The 15073-nt window shown below is 41.0% G+C and overlaps 1 protein-coding gene across 1 annotated transcript in view; it reads right to left on the reverse strand.

The window, feature by feature from the left end:
- Positions 1-965: 965 nt before the first annotated feature.
- The window catches only part of LOC119732544, a 37105-nt gene continuing 22997 nt past the window's right edge, over positions 966-15073 (reverse strand). The window contains exons 6-15 of the mRNA XM_038206108.1: positions 14418-14882; positions 12760-12922; positions 11925-12102; positions 11334-11478; positions 6141-6191; positions 4672-4860; positions 4044-4613; positions 2410-2566; positions 1565-1745; positions 966-1121 (exon numbers count right to left, since the gene is read on the reverse strand). Of these exons, the coding sequence (XP_038062036.1) occupies positions 966-1121; positions 1565-1745; positions 2410-2566; positions 4044-4613; positions 4672-4860; positions 6141-6191; positions 11334-11478; positions 11925-12102; positions 12760-12922; positions 14418-14882 (2255 nt within the window). The remainder of the gene's footprint in view (positions 1122-1564; positions 1746-2409; positions 2567-4043; positions 4614-4671; positions 4861-6140; positions 6192-11333; positions 11479-11924; positions 12103-12759; positions 12923-14417; positions 14883-15073) is intronic.

Below are 15073 nucleotides of genomic sequence, written 5' to 3' on the forward strand. Positions count from 1 at the left end.
CCCGGACTCCGAATCTTGTGCATAATATTCAGTGGTTACATATTTCACAGTATGTTCATTAGTATGACTGTCACGACCTTATTGAATTATCCTCTTTGAATAACACCCAAAAAGGTCATAGTTCTATCGCACTCATGTTGCCATAGACCTAAAGCCCCTGTCACACTTTTGCGTTTCCCAATTCCTTATGAGTTCCTTATCAACAATTTTCAATACGCAGCCGTACGATCAAAAACGTCGAAATTGTTTGATTACTTTGACATATGTGCGACGCACATCTAGCGAACAAGTAACGAATTCAGCGCATCCACTGCGTATGAGATGCGTATGAGTTGCGTATGCAGTGCGCAAGTTCGCCATCTGTGCGTTTCTCATAAGTACAATGCGCTGCCCGCTCGCAGGACGAGCGGTACTAATTCGTGCAATACGTCGCTATGTATACGTCCAATATAGGAGGTCAGCGTATTGCCGCGTATGAACGGCTTATCCCTCACGAACACATAGCGTACTCGTACCGCGCTCGACCGATGCAGGACCGATGCGCTGCGTATTTATAACTTATGACCTGCGTAACAGCGTACGCAGCGTAGTTTTGTGCATGCCCAAAACTATCCAGCGTACTGGGCCGTACCATGCGTATGCCTGCGTACATAAAACTTACATAAAACGATAGAGATGCATATGAGGTGCGTATTGTGCGTACGACTGCGTGTGAAATAAAGTCAATGCGCAACTCATAAGGAATTAGGATACGCAGAAGTGTGACAGGGCCCTTATGCATTCCAGCTACCTCAGACGTGTTCTTTGTTGTTTTAATCTAGTAACACTTATACACAATGGTATACTCCTGCCCGTCCAATCGGTACCAAACCATTGCCGTCTGGCTCTGCCTTAATGGGTTAGGTCAAATGTATATCGTAATGCAATCTTGCCAAAACGAATGTTTAAAATACCACTGATTCAGCCTAATTAATCAAGGCGCGGCGACACCCAAGCAACTCCAGTTGCAGACGAACCCGATTATGCCATTCGGTAGGCTCAATGCGCACTACGGTCGCCTCTACACTCTCATCAAACAGGTTAGTGACCGGGGTGTCGTGATCAGTGTTACCCATGAACTCCTGCAACGAAAGCATATAAACACCGGTTTTATCTCTTAATAAGTGAGAAAATATTGAACGAAAAAAAACACGTTCTTCGAGGTTAGTTTGATACAAATCCCAAATGATTTTTTTTCAGTAGCGTACGTATCAGGTTTTCTTCGTCTGGGGGATCACGGACATACCATTTCACGGTGGAAGGTAGCTATAAATGTTTCTCCGCTCATCCGGCCGCCGCTATATAAAACCAAGTGAAGGAGCTGTAAGCAACCTAACTATTAATGTTGGCGCTCTTCAAACCGAACAGTTGTCGATTTATTTTCATTGGTAATAAAAGAGGCATAGAGTAATGTCATTCTTAGCGGTTGAAAGGTACGCATGCAGATGCTCTGAATTTTAAAAATCAAAAAGGCAACATGTCACGTAGGCAAGGGGAGGGGGAAAGGAGAAAGTTTGATTGTTACCTTGACTTCTCCGCTTCCATCTGTCACGTGTTGATATTCATGTGTGGGCTGATTCTTATACGCCACCTTGTACTTCTTTACGTATCCATAGTACTGCGTGCTATAATACTGGCTTTTTGTGGTGACGCCAGACACCACAGTACTGGTAGCCAGGTCCACCTCGATCCAGGAACCGTCATTGCTGTGTACACAGAGTGGATGGAGGTGGGGAACAATGAAATAAACATGCTCCGCAAAACAAACATCCGTTTTTATCAGGAGAAGGATTGGCAAAACTGAACGCGATTAAAGTTCTGAAGCCTTTTCAAGACTTTAAATATGAATGTGTCATCACTTTTTTATATCAATGTTACAGGAGTTCATTCAAGGTTTACTATTCAATACCAGTTTGACTTTTATCCGAAAAAGAAGAGTTTTTACATGTGCTATCTTTCTACCATTACAAAACGTACTCCATTTTGAATGAGACATTGAACAAAAATATCGGCCTTCTTTTATTTAAGGAATAATTACGAAATAAAATATCCAATAAATTGCTGCCCGAAAATATTTATGTTGTCTCAGGGTACACTGGTTTCCGCCTCTCCTACCAGATTCGATAGTGTCGGGACTGGGAAACCGGACTTGCCTAACAACCTTTTTAAAAAAAAACCCAGTAATTGAATGGGTTGCAGACATATTAAGTAAACAAAAAGTAGTTTATTTCGTTAATAAACTACTTTGCCGGCTAGGACCAAAATAAAATCAGATTGAATGAAATGCCTTCCGTCTTTGTATAAGGTCTTTATCATGTAAGTGTTTGATGTAGTTTGTGGTAGTTAACGATGGTTTCCTTTGATACCTACCTCGATGGTTTCCATACACTGTCACTGTTCAGCCGTCCCTTTTGGGGTGTGCAACAGTCAGGATAGTTGGTGGACTCCCAAACGCTGGACGCCGTGATACGATCATCAGGGATTGTCCCGTCCTCCATACCAAGAGGCTCTGAACACTCTGCTTTTGCTGCCAAGCAAGAATACAAACCATATCGTTGTTTAAATATCAAATCGCACACCCCCCCCTTCCCCTTCACATTTTGTTTAATATTTTTGTTGGGGGAGGATCGGAAACTAACACTATGTGGTCAGCTAACCCAGATTGACCCGTGCGTGTGTAAATGATATTGACGTCGGCTGATTCGGTCATTAGTATATGGACACATTCCTAGACTGAAATGAATTCAATTTTAATTAGCAAAGCACGGGAATAGATCCTGGGGATCTTTGTGCGCCTTCACTTTTCGGATGGGGACGGAGACTCTCCAACGGCCGTAGGGTAGTCTTGGTCCAAGACTGGTTTTGGATTCTGTTTCCCTACAGCCGGTTGCATTTTCCCCTTGCAGGCTTTTAAAGTCATTTACATTGTTACGCATACATGAACAATATCACGTGATTGAATAAGTATGTCATGTGATATGATTTTTTTTTTTCAATCCACGGGAAAAAGCGCGGCATCATTTTGTCCCGATGCGTTAGGTCACGTTGCCAAAATGCTGCAGGTTGCGGGTTCGACAACCGGGCTTTTTCGTTTCAGTTATTTCCCCAGAAGTAGCATTTCTTTCTTAAATTGTGTTTAATCCACTCCCACTGATCGGTGAAATAGATTTCATCATTTTCGTCTGAATCATGGCTCTGGGGATTTAATTTTATTAACCGAAGTAATCTCCGAGAACCATTCCGTTCCATTGAGTTAATCACTAGTTGAACGACACTAAAATGATCAGAAATAGAAGCAACAAAAACCAAATGTTTTCCTGTTATTACTTCATTGTAAAAAAAATTATATTTTGCAGTGAAAGTTGTGTAAATGTTCACTGTGAATGAACGTAAATGAATTACGCGTTATATTTTACCAACAAACCCGTAACTCCCAGTTCACTTTGGGATTGCAAGACAGAAGAGATTCTCACCGATAAACGGGCTTAATTTTCTACATGATTTAATTGTTATTGTAATCTTAATGTGTGATTACAATATAATGAAATACACAGATTGTCAGTTGCCGGGTAGAAGATAGTTCGAAGAGCGATGTAAAGATTGAGTTCGTTCGGCGTGTCTGATGACATAGCAAACTGTTACGCCATGTGGTCCAGGCCCACAGGCTTGAAGACGGATGTGTTTAAAGTAATCTAGGGGCATTGTGGAAGACAAAAAAAAGATTGGCAAAACTGTTCAAAATAAAGAGTCGATACAGTAATGAACAATACGGCTACCATTGACGTTTTTGTTTTTTTGGTCTAAAGAATAAGTTGAAAAGAATAAGCATTTGCAGACTTGTTACAGAAGAAAATACGATTTACCCTTAAAACAAAGAACGACTCAACGGCATAATATGCGGTAGATGGGTGGCACTTCGCTGCATGCCTTTCGACAGTAAATTGTACGGGCATTTTTTACAGTGTAGTTTGAAATGGAGCAGTTATTAGAGTCGGAAGCATTACCTGTACTAACTGCAGTCGTTTGACTAACTGTAGTCGGGCGACTAGCAGTAGTCGTACCACTAGCAGTAGTCGTACCACTAGCAGTACCACTAGCAGTAGTCGTACCACTAGCAGTAGTCGCTCCACCAGCAGCAGTTCCTTCCCCTAGCAGCAGTCGTTCCACTAGTAGCAGTCGTTCCACTAGCAGTAGTCGCTCCACCAGCAGGAGTCGCTCCACCAGCAGAAGTCGGTCCACCAGCAGTTGTCGGTCCACTAGCAGTACCACTAGCAGTAGTCGGTCCACTAGCAGTTGTCGGTCCACTAGCAGTTGTCGGTCCACTAGAAGTTGTCGGTCCACTAGCAGCAGTCGTTCCACTAGCAGTAGTTGCTCCACCAGCAGGAGTCGCTCCACCAGCAGAAGTCGGTCCACCAGCAGTTGTCGGTCCACCAGCAGTAGTCGGTCCACTAGCAGTTGTCGGTCCACTAGCAGTTGTCGGTCCACTAGCAGTTGTCGGTCCACTAGCAGTAGTCGCTCCACCAGCAGTAGTCGCTCCACCAGCAGGAGTCGCTTCACCAGCAGAAGTCGTTCCACTAGCAGTAGTCGTTCGACTGCACTTGAAGTAAGCTTGAATTTTGTCGGAGTCCTCACTTAGGAAAAGCTCCTTCAGGTAGTGGGGCGCCCCCTTGCGGTATGACGAAGCGGGCATTTGCATCCCACCGAGACGTATAGCTGTGCATTCGCATGGATCGTTGTACGGCAGGAACCAACGGGGTGGGATACCAGCTTGGGGGTTGTACTCCGATCCAATGAAGCAGACTTTGTGGCATGAGGCCAACACTACAGTTTTCGTAAACATGCACAGAAATAAAGAGAAAAAAAATGTAGTCCATGTTAGTTTTGTAGTGCAATGTTGATGAGCATGTACCATTGGAGACCAAGGTTCGAACACCGATGGGCAAAATGCCGCAAAATCGTATAAAAATTGAGGAATGACACGGATTTTTGGGGGTGTGGGGGTTGAGAGCACTTCAAAGATATTTGAAACTCTAGACAACAGGTGGCGCTATTCATGGCGGCATAATTTACCGAGTGACACACGATGTGGTCGACAGAAAGAGGATTGTACCGACAACAAATATTAACTGCAATACCCGCCACACCACATCAACTTCCCTCCATCAACGCCTGTGCTGTTGTGTATTGTTATTTGGTAATCGATTGACCGACAGAGGCTCTTATTAGTGTCAACTGATTAATAATTGGGGTGGGTTTTTTACTCAGCACCACCTCCCCCCCCCCCCCCGGCTCGCTACATACTGCCCTGATCAATCAAAAACAATATACGCAATTGGTCTGACTGCTGTTGCGATATAACACCGCACATGAAATGCACCAGTCACTTCCTACTGCATGCGTCCTCGAAACACAAAAATCACCATCACTTCATTTTTTTTTCGGAAGAAAACTGTATTTCGTCTTACAAACAATGAACTCAATAATATATTTTGCAGAAAAAAAAAGTTACCCCTGTGTTTTTGTCACAGGTTGAGTCCTTAGATCTAGTGCAATCTGTTATTTCAGATTATGGGGATTAAAGGAAACAAATAATAATTGCCGGGAAATACTTCGAAGTCTTTCAACACTGCAAATCGACTTTGTCCCGATTCACCAAAGTGGCGTTAGGGTGCTGCATGTTTTTCAGTTTATCATCGTTATACCATACGGAAGAATGGGTGTACATGGATGTGTGTGCCAGTTCGTAAACACAGGCCTGGTAGATCTTATTGTTGACAATCATTTGTCCATGCACAACAGTAAGAAACATTTGCTACCTGTTGATTCTTGAATGCTGAACATTAAAAAGAAAACTTGTATTCATGCGGATTCAAGCATTTGCTTTTCCGTAATGCTTTTACTCCAAAGTAAATGCTTTTACTTTTTGCTGAAACTTCCTAGCAGGGCCTAGTATTATTCATGCGTACTAATTACTCATAAAGACACGTCAACATACACAGGTTTTGCGCTTGGTGGTCTAGCTGTTATAAATATTGTAAAATGATGTGGCTGAATTTAGCTTTTTTCCAAATTTAACATGAAACTTGATAATGCCAGCCTACCTGCCACTGCTGATGTCATCAGAATCCAAGCTACTGCTCCGTCCATTCTCCCTGTTGCAATGATCGAGAATCTGTCAGTTGCATCGTATAACACAAGCCGCACCTATTCTTTTTTTCGGCAGCTCCGCAAACCACCAAGTAGGATGACATCATCACACTAACGAAATATCTTGCCAATAAGTAGAAATCCTGAGTTTAAATTGAAGGTAGGTACGTTTTCATTGGATCAAATCTACAGTGTGGGCGCAGCTTATACATGAAACGGGTAACGCATCAGCCAATGAGAACTCTTTGTTGATTGCGCAGTTTTCGAGGTAACAAAATATCGTCTCTAAATTGAACAATAAACCCCCACAAGCAGCCGTAAACAGACAGAAATCGATATGAAGCGGCATGACTCCGCGCGAACTGACACTTCTTCCGGTAATAAACACGGAACCCCAGCGGCAATCAAGGTTGGTCTAGAATATGGAAACCTCCGTAAACACTAGAAACAATGGATCTTTAGAAAACGATCTACAGCGAGATACAATTGGCGCAATATTGCAGATATTGCAATTACAATTTGCGAAATCATAATTTAGTCAGAAATTGATGAAATGGCGCGGCACCGCATGCAAACTGAAGCTTCTAAGTGTAATAAAAACAGACTCCCAGCAGCAATCAAGTTGGTCTAGATACGTAAACCTCCATAAACACTGGAAACAATGGATCTTTAGAAAACGATCTGAAACGAGTTACAATTCGCAAAAATATTGCAGATATTGCAATTTTGATTTTACACTTAAGAACTGCTCGTACCAAGCAGCAAACGATTGGTGAGGCTTTGCTATCTGATAGAGATAGCAAATAGGCGAAGGAACAATTTGTTATGGATTAGTAACTTGCAAATGTATTTGCTGACAGAAAATGATATACATGTAGTTCGAGCAGGGTAAACTGTGAAACTGATAATGAGGGATTGGGAGCAAGTCTACTCACAAGGATGATGTCTTTGTGCTAAAAAGCAACACCAAATACCGGTTTTTTTCCCCTGAACTCTGCAGACGCTCAGAAAAAGTGGACATCTTCAAAATCAAATTTCTCCTCTGGTCAAAATTTATGAGGAGCAACAAAATCGAAATTGTTGCACTGACAGTCATCTTTAAGACCAGAGACGTTGAAAACATTTGACAAAAAATTACAATTGCACAAAGGGAGGTGTGTTTGACGTGAACAAACACATCTGTTTCGGCTGTTAATTAAATGATTTTATTTTCGTTTATTTATTACCATTCTCAAGGAATTGGCCGACCTTCCAGGCAGTCCTTTGGAAAACAGTTTCAATTGAATAGGACCTGTTATTCCAGCGATATGAGACATCAAAATTTAACCTTTTTAATGTCCCGTCCCACAAAATGATTTCATCATGACGTCACTGCAATGTTCACACACAAAACGTCCTTGTTAATGTACAAACAAAGTTACGACTTCATTGGAACTCTACTTCCGTAGATATAGGACTTCCAATTATCATCTTTAATTTGACGTCATATGAAAACGTCATCATGATGCCACTAACATTTTAACCTTTTTACAAAACCTATTACAGATCCTATTACAAACAGATCGATAAATTTAGCATTTTTGTTGCAACATACACGTTTATTGGTCAAAACTTCAAATAAAATTGCTCGATCACATCATCTTGACGTCACTTTAAGTTTAATGATAATCTGTTACGCGTCCATGTCTAGGCACATACCAGGTTTCAAGCCAATCGGAGTTGTAGTTCAAATGAAGAAGGGCTTGAAAAAGGTAATTCGAATGTGTAAAAGTGGGATGAAGAAAAAAAGTGTATAAAGTCTATGGAGAAAAATGGTAAAAGAAAACAGAAAAAAAATATCGAAATCCAGACTGCTTAGGCTCGTTGCTGGAACAGCTAATTACTTACTCTGCGCATTGAAATTATTATTATTATTAAATTTGATCTGCTCCAGCTTGACCAATATTGCAATAAACAGTTGAGCAGCGCTGGAAGCGGGTAACGCATGAATCAATGAGAAAGCTTGGCTGATTGTGCAACTTTTCATTGAACAAAATATCCCCTCAAATTGCAACAATAAATCCACGAAATCGTAAACAACCAGAAATCGATGTGAAACGGCGCGGCCAGCGTGCGAACCGAAGCTTTTTCCGGTAATAAACACAGAGCCCCAGCAGCAATCAAGTTGGTCTAGAATATGGAAACCTCCATAAACACTGGAAACAATGGATCTTTAGAAAACGATCCGAAGCGAGTTTCAATACGCACAAGTATTGCAGATATTGCAATTTTTATTTTACCTTTAAGAACTGTTCGTACCAAGGAGCGAACGATTTCTAAGGCTTTGCTATCTAATACACACCATAAAACTGTTCTTCTGTAGATTCCGATTATCACCTTTAATGTGACGTCACATGACTCATGATAACGTCATCATGATGTCATTTACATTTATTACAAAACATATAAGAGAGCCACTTGCAAATCAAAACAAATTGCGAATAAAGCATTTTCGTCTGCACATTGTACGTTTATAGGTCAAAACGTTTAAAGATCATATCAAATCATTCGGCCACATCATCTTGACATTAGTTTAATGCTCATCTATATGTCCTTCTCTCCCTACATACCAAGTTTCAAGTCAATCGGACTAGTACTTCAGAAGATGATGAGCTTAAAAAAAATTGAACCAATCCTACCAATAATATTGGAGCGAACAATTTGTCAGGCTTTATTACTCCAGCATAAGGGCGGATCCAGGGGGCCAACGGTGACCATACCCCCCCCCCCAAAAAAAAAGAACTGTCGCAAAAAAGTGACGTCGCAATAAAGGCAGGCACTGCGTACACCACCATCTTTTCCTTAAAAAAACACGCTTTAAATTTTTTGACCCAATTTTTGAGAGGACCGAACCCCCGCCCCCCCCCCCCCCAAAAATACTGTGTTCTGGATCCGCCCCTGTTGCAGCAGGGACAAATCAAGGAAGTTTTGCGGGGGGGGGGGGTTCAGGACTATCAAATTGTTTTAATGTCCGATTGTTGCGGACAGGCGGACATATAGATAATTATTATTACTATAATTATTTTTAAAAATTGTGTCAGAGCAGTGGGGGGGGGGGGTTTCAACCCACAAAACCCCTCTTTAGATCCGCGCCTGTCCAACTTCTCAATGTCAGGTAATCTATCAATTTACGGGTTCTTAATTCGTACAGCTTAACACTTTTATTACAATTGAATAGACGAAACATTAGTGTCCTTGCTATATTTTTTTATTGAAATAGGGAATTAAATGAGCAAAACAAACATATATGAACCGACAATGTCTTAGAATAACCATCATTCTAAAAGATTGAAACTCATACACTCGAATTGTTGACGAACCCTGCGTAAAGGCCGGTTAACACTCGGCACAAAAGCGGATGCAAGGGTGAAAATGTGACATCACGGCAAGTATTCGTGCTGCGGATTCGAAAAAACTTTAAACTTGTAAATTCACTTGTTAAATTCACTTTGCATTTGCAATCGCTCGAAGAATGAACCGGCCTGCAATGTTGAACTTTGTCCCCGAACACAGTTTTTACATGTTCTTCTCTTTCTCAATTACTAAGGCATAGAAAGCAGAACAACAATCGCGAATTCAGGTGCATTGTTGTTGTAATTTTGACTATGTTAGATTTGTCTAACTAAATTTGTCACTTTAGTGTCGTGACATTTTGTTGAATTCAAATAATGAAATATAATTCCAGATATTTAGTTTGCTTATCAGTACCATGGAATTGCAATCTCCGACTTAACGAATTCGGATTATACAGAGCTAAACAATTTCATAAAATTTAAGTATAACTGAATTTAAACTGTTTTCAAGAAAAAAAAACAAATAAGGAGTAATAAAATAAAATCTGAACCGAAAGGTTTTAAAATACCCCAAAAAGATTGAGACAAACTTTCATACTAAAAAGGTATAATGTACCTCTACGGAAATGAACATTTTACGGTACACAATTTCAAAATTAGTACTTTTTTCTTTTCTTACACACTAAGCACACAACCAATGCGATGTTCAAACGCATTTGTTTTGCGCTAATTTGAACGCGTTAAATAGTCAAATTTGTCATATTTAGTGCCACAATTATCATTATTAGTGCATTGAAAAAAATAATGATATTAAAAGATGAAATTTGATTTGTTAACACTGTCTTTATACGTCACAGGTATTTACATTATATTTATGTGAACAAGGATTCTCTATATACAAATTGTATTGAAATGTATGTCTAGGTCACAACTAAGGTCAACCGAAACTTATAATTTGATTTAAATTTACAGTCAACCTGAATCTGCATCCGTACTGATGGCATCACACTTTGTTTACGTGTGCGCTTTTCTGTGGTTCTACGAAACCGTCATCCAAAGCAATTTCCTATTATAAAAGCACACATGTAAACATAGTGCCACATAATCAGTTAATATAGGCTTATTGTTCAGGTGTATTGGTTGTGCTGCTGTTTTTGTTTGTTTTTCCCCCTGTTTTGTATGTGTTTGTTTGTGTTTCTGTTTGTTGGCTTTTATTGTTACCTACTTTCTACTTTTTTACATCAGCGAGGTTCAACGACAAATGCTAATGAAGCTTAATACATTAAAAATGAAATTGAATTTCAAAACACACGCTATTTTCAAGCCAAAATAGTTTGAAAGAATTCTTGAAAAAAGAGTCATCCACCTGTGCTATGGCATATCATATGGCTTATTTGGACGTAATAACATGTATGCGAAACGGTTTGTTGAATTGATTTCAAACGGTTAACATTTGTTACCCAATAGTTGAGACCCAGAATCAAAATCTTGTGCATATTATTCAGTGGTTACATATTTTACAGTATGTTCATTAGTATGACTGTCACGACCTTATTGAATTATCCTCTTTGAATATCACCAAAAAAGGGTCATAGTTCTATCGCACTCATTTTACCCTAGACCTTATGCCTTCCAGCTACCTCAAATATGTTCTTTGTTGTTTTAATTTAGTAGCACTTATACACAATGGTTTATTCATGCCTGTCCAAGCGGTACCAAACCATTGCCGTCTGGCTCTGCCTTAATGCGTTAGGTCAAATGTATATCGTAATGCAATCTTGCAAAAACGAATGTTCAGAATACCACTGATTCAGCCCAATCGGCGACATCCAAGCAACTCAAATTGCAGACGAACGTGGACATGCCATTCGGTAGGCTCAATGCGCACTACGGTCGCCACCACACTCTCATCAAACATGTTAGTGACCGGGGTGTTGGCATCAGTGTTACCCGTGAACACCTGCAACAGAAACATACGAATACAGGTTTTATCTTTATAACTGTGATAATTTTGGAAGAAGGGAGACACTTTCTTGGAAATTAGTTGGAAACAAATCCTTCATAATGTTACCAGTACCGTACGCACTTCGTTGGAGAGGATCACGAACAAATCGACCACGTCTCGGCGGAAGGTAGCCAGGAATTTGTCTGCGCTCACCCAGCCGCCACAATACAAAACAGAGGCAAGGGGGCTGCATACAACGTGTGGCTGTTCTCAATTAGGCACTATATACATGTACGTGGGTGCTCTTCAAAGCGAACAATTTCAAATTTCGTTTTATTGGTAGTAGTGGATATAAGAGGGTGATGGGTAATTCACTCGTAGCGGTTGACGGGTACGTGGATGCTTTGATTTGATAATACAAAAAGGTGGGCTAAAAAGAAAGACAATTCTGATCAATGTACCTTGTCGTGTCCGTTTGCGTCAGTCACATATGTGGAATCGGATGTGGACTGCTTCCCAAAGGCCACTTTATACTTCTTTACATGTCCAGTGTACTGCCCGATCCTCAGGCTTTTTGTGGTGACACCAGACACCACAGTACTGGTAGCCAGGTCCACCTCGATCCAGGAACCTTCATCGCTGTGTACACAGAGTGGATGGAGGTGGGGAACAATGAAATAAACATGCTCCGCAAAAAACACCCGCTTTTATCAGGAGAGGGATTGACAAAAACTGAACGCGATTAAACTATTGAAGCCTTTTCAAAACTTTTAATCTGAATATGTCAACACTTCTTATATTAATGTTACTAGTGGAGTTCATTTAAGCTTTATCAGTACTATTTTGGCTTTCATCTGAATTTTTTTTTATTATTTCCAATTGAAATCTTTCTAAAAATGCAGAACTTACTCAATTTTGAATGAGTCATTAGACAAATGTATCGGCCTTCTTCTATTATAAGGAATAATTACAAAATAAATATCCAATTAATTGCTGCCCCAAAATAATGAAGTTGTCTCAAGGTAGACTGGTTTCCGCCCCTTCTATCAGATTCGATAGAGTAGGGACCGGGAAATCGCACTTGCAGAGCAACCTTTAAAAAACAGTAATTGAGGGAGTGGCAGACATATTAAATAAACAACAAGTAGTTGATTTCGTTAAATAAACTACTTTGCCGGCTAGGACCAAAATAAAATCAGATTGAATGAAATGTCTTCCGTCTTTGTATAAGGTCTTTATTATGTAACTGTTGGGTGTGGTTTGTGGTAGTTAACGATGGTTTCCTTTGATACCTACCTCCATGGTTTCCATATACTGCCACTGTTCAGCCGTCCCTTCTGGGGTGTGCAACAGCCAGGACGGTAGCTGTTTACAAAAACGCTGGACGCGGTGATGTGATCATCAGGGATTGTCCCGTCCTCCATACCAAGAGGCTGTGGACTCGGACACTCAAGTTTTGCTGCCAAGCGAGAAAATAAACCATATCAATGTTTAAAAATCAAATCGCAACCCCCTTCACATTTTTAAATTTTAGATGGGGGGGGGGGGGGGTGCTGCAAACAGGGACACTTTGTGGTCAGCTAACCCAGATTGACCCGTGCGTGTGTAAATGATATTGTCGTCGGCTGATTCAGGCATTAGTATATGGACACATTCCTAGACTGAAATGAATTCAATTTTAATTAGCAAAGCAGGGGAGAAGATCCTGGGGATCTTTGTGCGCCTTCACTTTTCGGCTGGGGACGGAGACTCTCCAACGGCCGTAGGGTAGTCTTGGCCCAAGACTGGATTTTTTTTGTTTCCCTAGCGCCGGTACCCCTTTTTTGTTTCTGCAGGCTACTGTAGGCATTTACGTTAATACACATGCGTGAAAAACATGCGTGATTTAATAAGCAGTCACGTGATTTGAATTAGATTTTACAGGGGAAGCGTGGCATCACCTTGAACTGATGCGTTAGGTCCATAGCTCTTAGGTTAGGTCGCTTTTTATAATGCTACAGGTTGCGGATTCGAATCCGGGGAATTTAACTTTTTCATATCACCCAAAAATACAATGTCTTTCCTAAATTGTGTTTAAATGAAGTCCAGCTGATCAATGAAATAAATTTTTACCATGTTTTTTTTATTCACACTATGCATTTTTGTTGAGGAAAAAACCCCAAAAGTTGGAAACTGTTGGAAAACGTACGTTTCTCGTACGGGCATGTCGAAAAAGTGAAGGAGGCGGCCGCTTTTTTCGTCTTTTGTTCCCACAAGATGGCGGAATTTCCAAATGGGATTTGGATTTTTCAATTTTAAAAACTCTTCTGCTTTTACAAAATAGTATCCAAAGGCGCTATAACCTTTTTCTACATAGCTGCAATTCTAGTCAGGCGCAGATCCGGGGGGGGGGGGGGTTAAAAAAACCCAGCTCTGTCCAAAATGTATTTTTTTTGCCAGAAATCCATAAAAAAAAGTAATGCCATACCCCCCCCCCCCGCTCTGACACAAATAAAAAACAATTATGATGAACGCCTGTGCACAAAATACGGACCGAGCCTGCTTGGTTACGGGGGTATTTGTACACTATCATGTAATATAGTGTTAATAAGCGCCCCAATTGAAAGTATGGTACGAGCCCCCCCCCCCCCTATTGATTTTACGGAGCCAAGTGTCCTCACAACAAGAAAACTGTCTACATTGCAGCATTGATTTGCTGATGAGCCCCCCCCCCCCGCCTTGCAAAAATTCCTGGATACACCCCTGCTAGTGGAAACAATTTAAAATATATTATGACAACATATTGTGTGCAAAATATATTGCAAATTAATGAATTAAAGACAAACAAACAAACAAAAGGAGGTGACCGGGAAAAGAGAAGCTGACGGGGACGAGAAACTGGTTTATTTTAATAAGCCTAATACCATCGCTCCTATGCCTGATCCGATGGTCTTCACAATCGTAGGTTAACTTACCAGCTGGGGTAGGTTCCCTCGTACCGGCTGTGGTAGGTTCCTCAGTACTGGCTGTGGTAGGTTTCTCCGTACCAGCTGGGGTAGGTTCCCCCATTCCAGCTGTTGTAGGTTCCTCCGTACCAGCTGTGGTAGGTTCCTCCGTACCAGCTGCGGTAGGTTCATCCGTACCAGCTGTGGTAGGTTCCTCCGTACCAGCTGTGGTAGGTTCCCCCGTACCACCTGTGGTCGGTTCTCCTGTACCAGCTGGCGTGGTTGATTTTCCCGCACCAGCTGGGGAAGGTTTCTCCGTACCTGCTGGGGAAGGCTCCCTAGTGCCAGCTGGTGTAGGCTGCCTCTTTCCCGGACAACGCTCCCGTACCTCTTGCATGACTTGCTTCATCCAGTGATCCGGATTATCAGGATCAGGTTCCGGTGGGGGACCGAAGTAACATGTTCTCGCCTCGCTCTCCACAACAACAAAGAGCGCTTTGAGTTAAAAGACAAAATTAAAAGTAACCACTGATTGATATCGTGATATAATTGCTTCAAATATGTTACAATTTATATTAAAAAACAATTCTTCGAATTTATATATAAAATATGGTATTTTTGTTGAAAACCAATAATTGTAGGATTGTTTTATTGTGGACAAGGCTTGGTCTCCCCTGCTTTTGTTT

Source organism: Patiria miniata, unplaced genomic scaffold (genome assembly GCF_015706575.1).
Source record: "Patiria miniata isolate m_02_andy unplaced genomic scaffold, ASM1570657v1 HiC_scaffold_1, whole genome shotgun sequence".
Lineage (NCBI taxonomy): Eukaryota > Metazoa > Echinodermata > Asteroidea > Valvatida > Asterinidae > Patiria > Patiria miniata.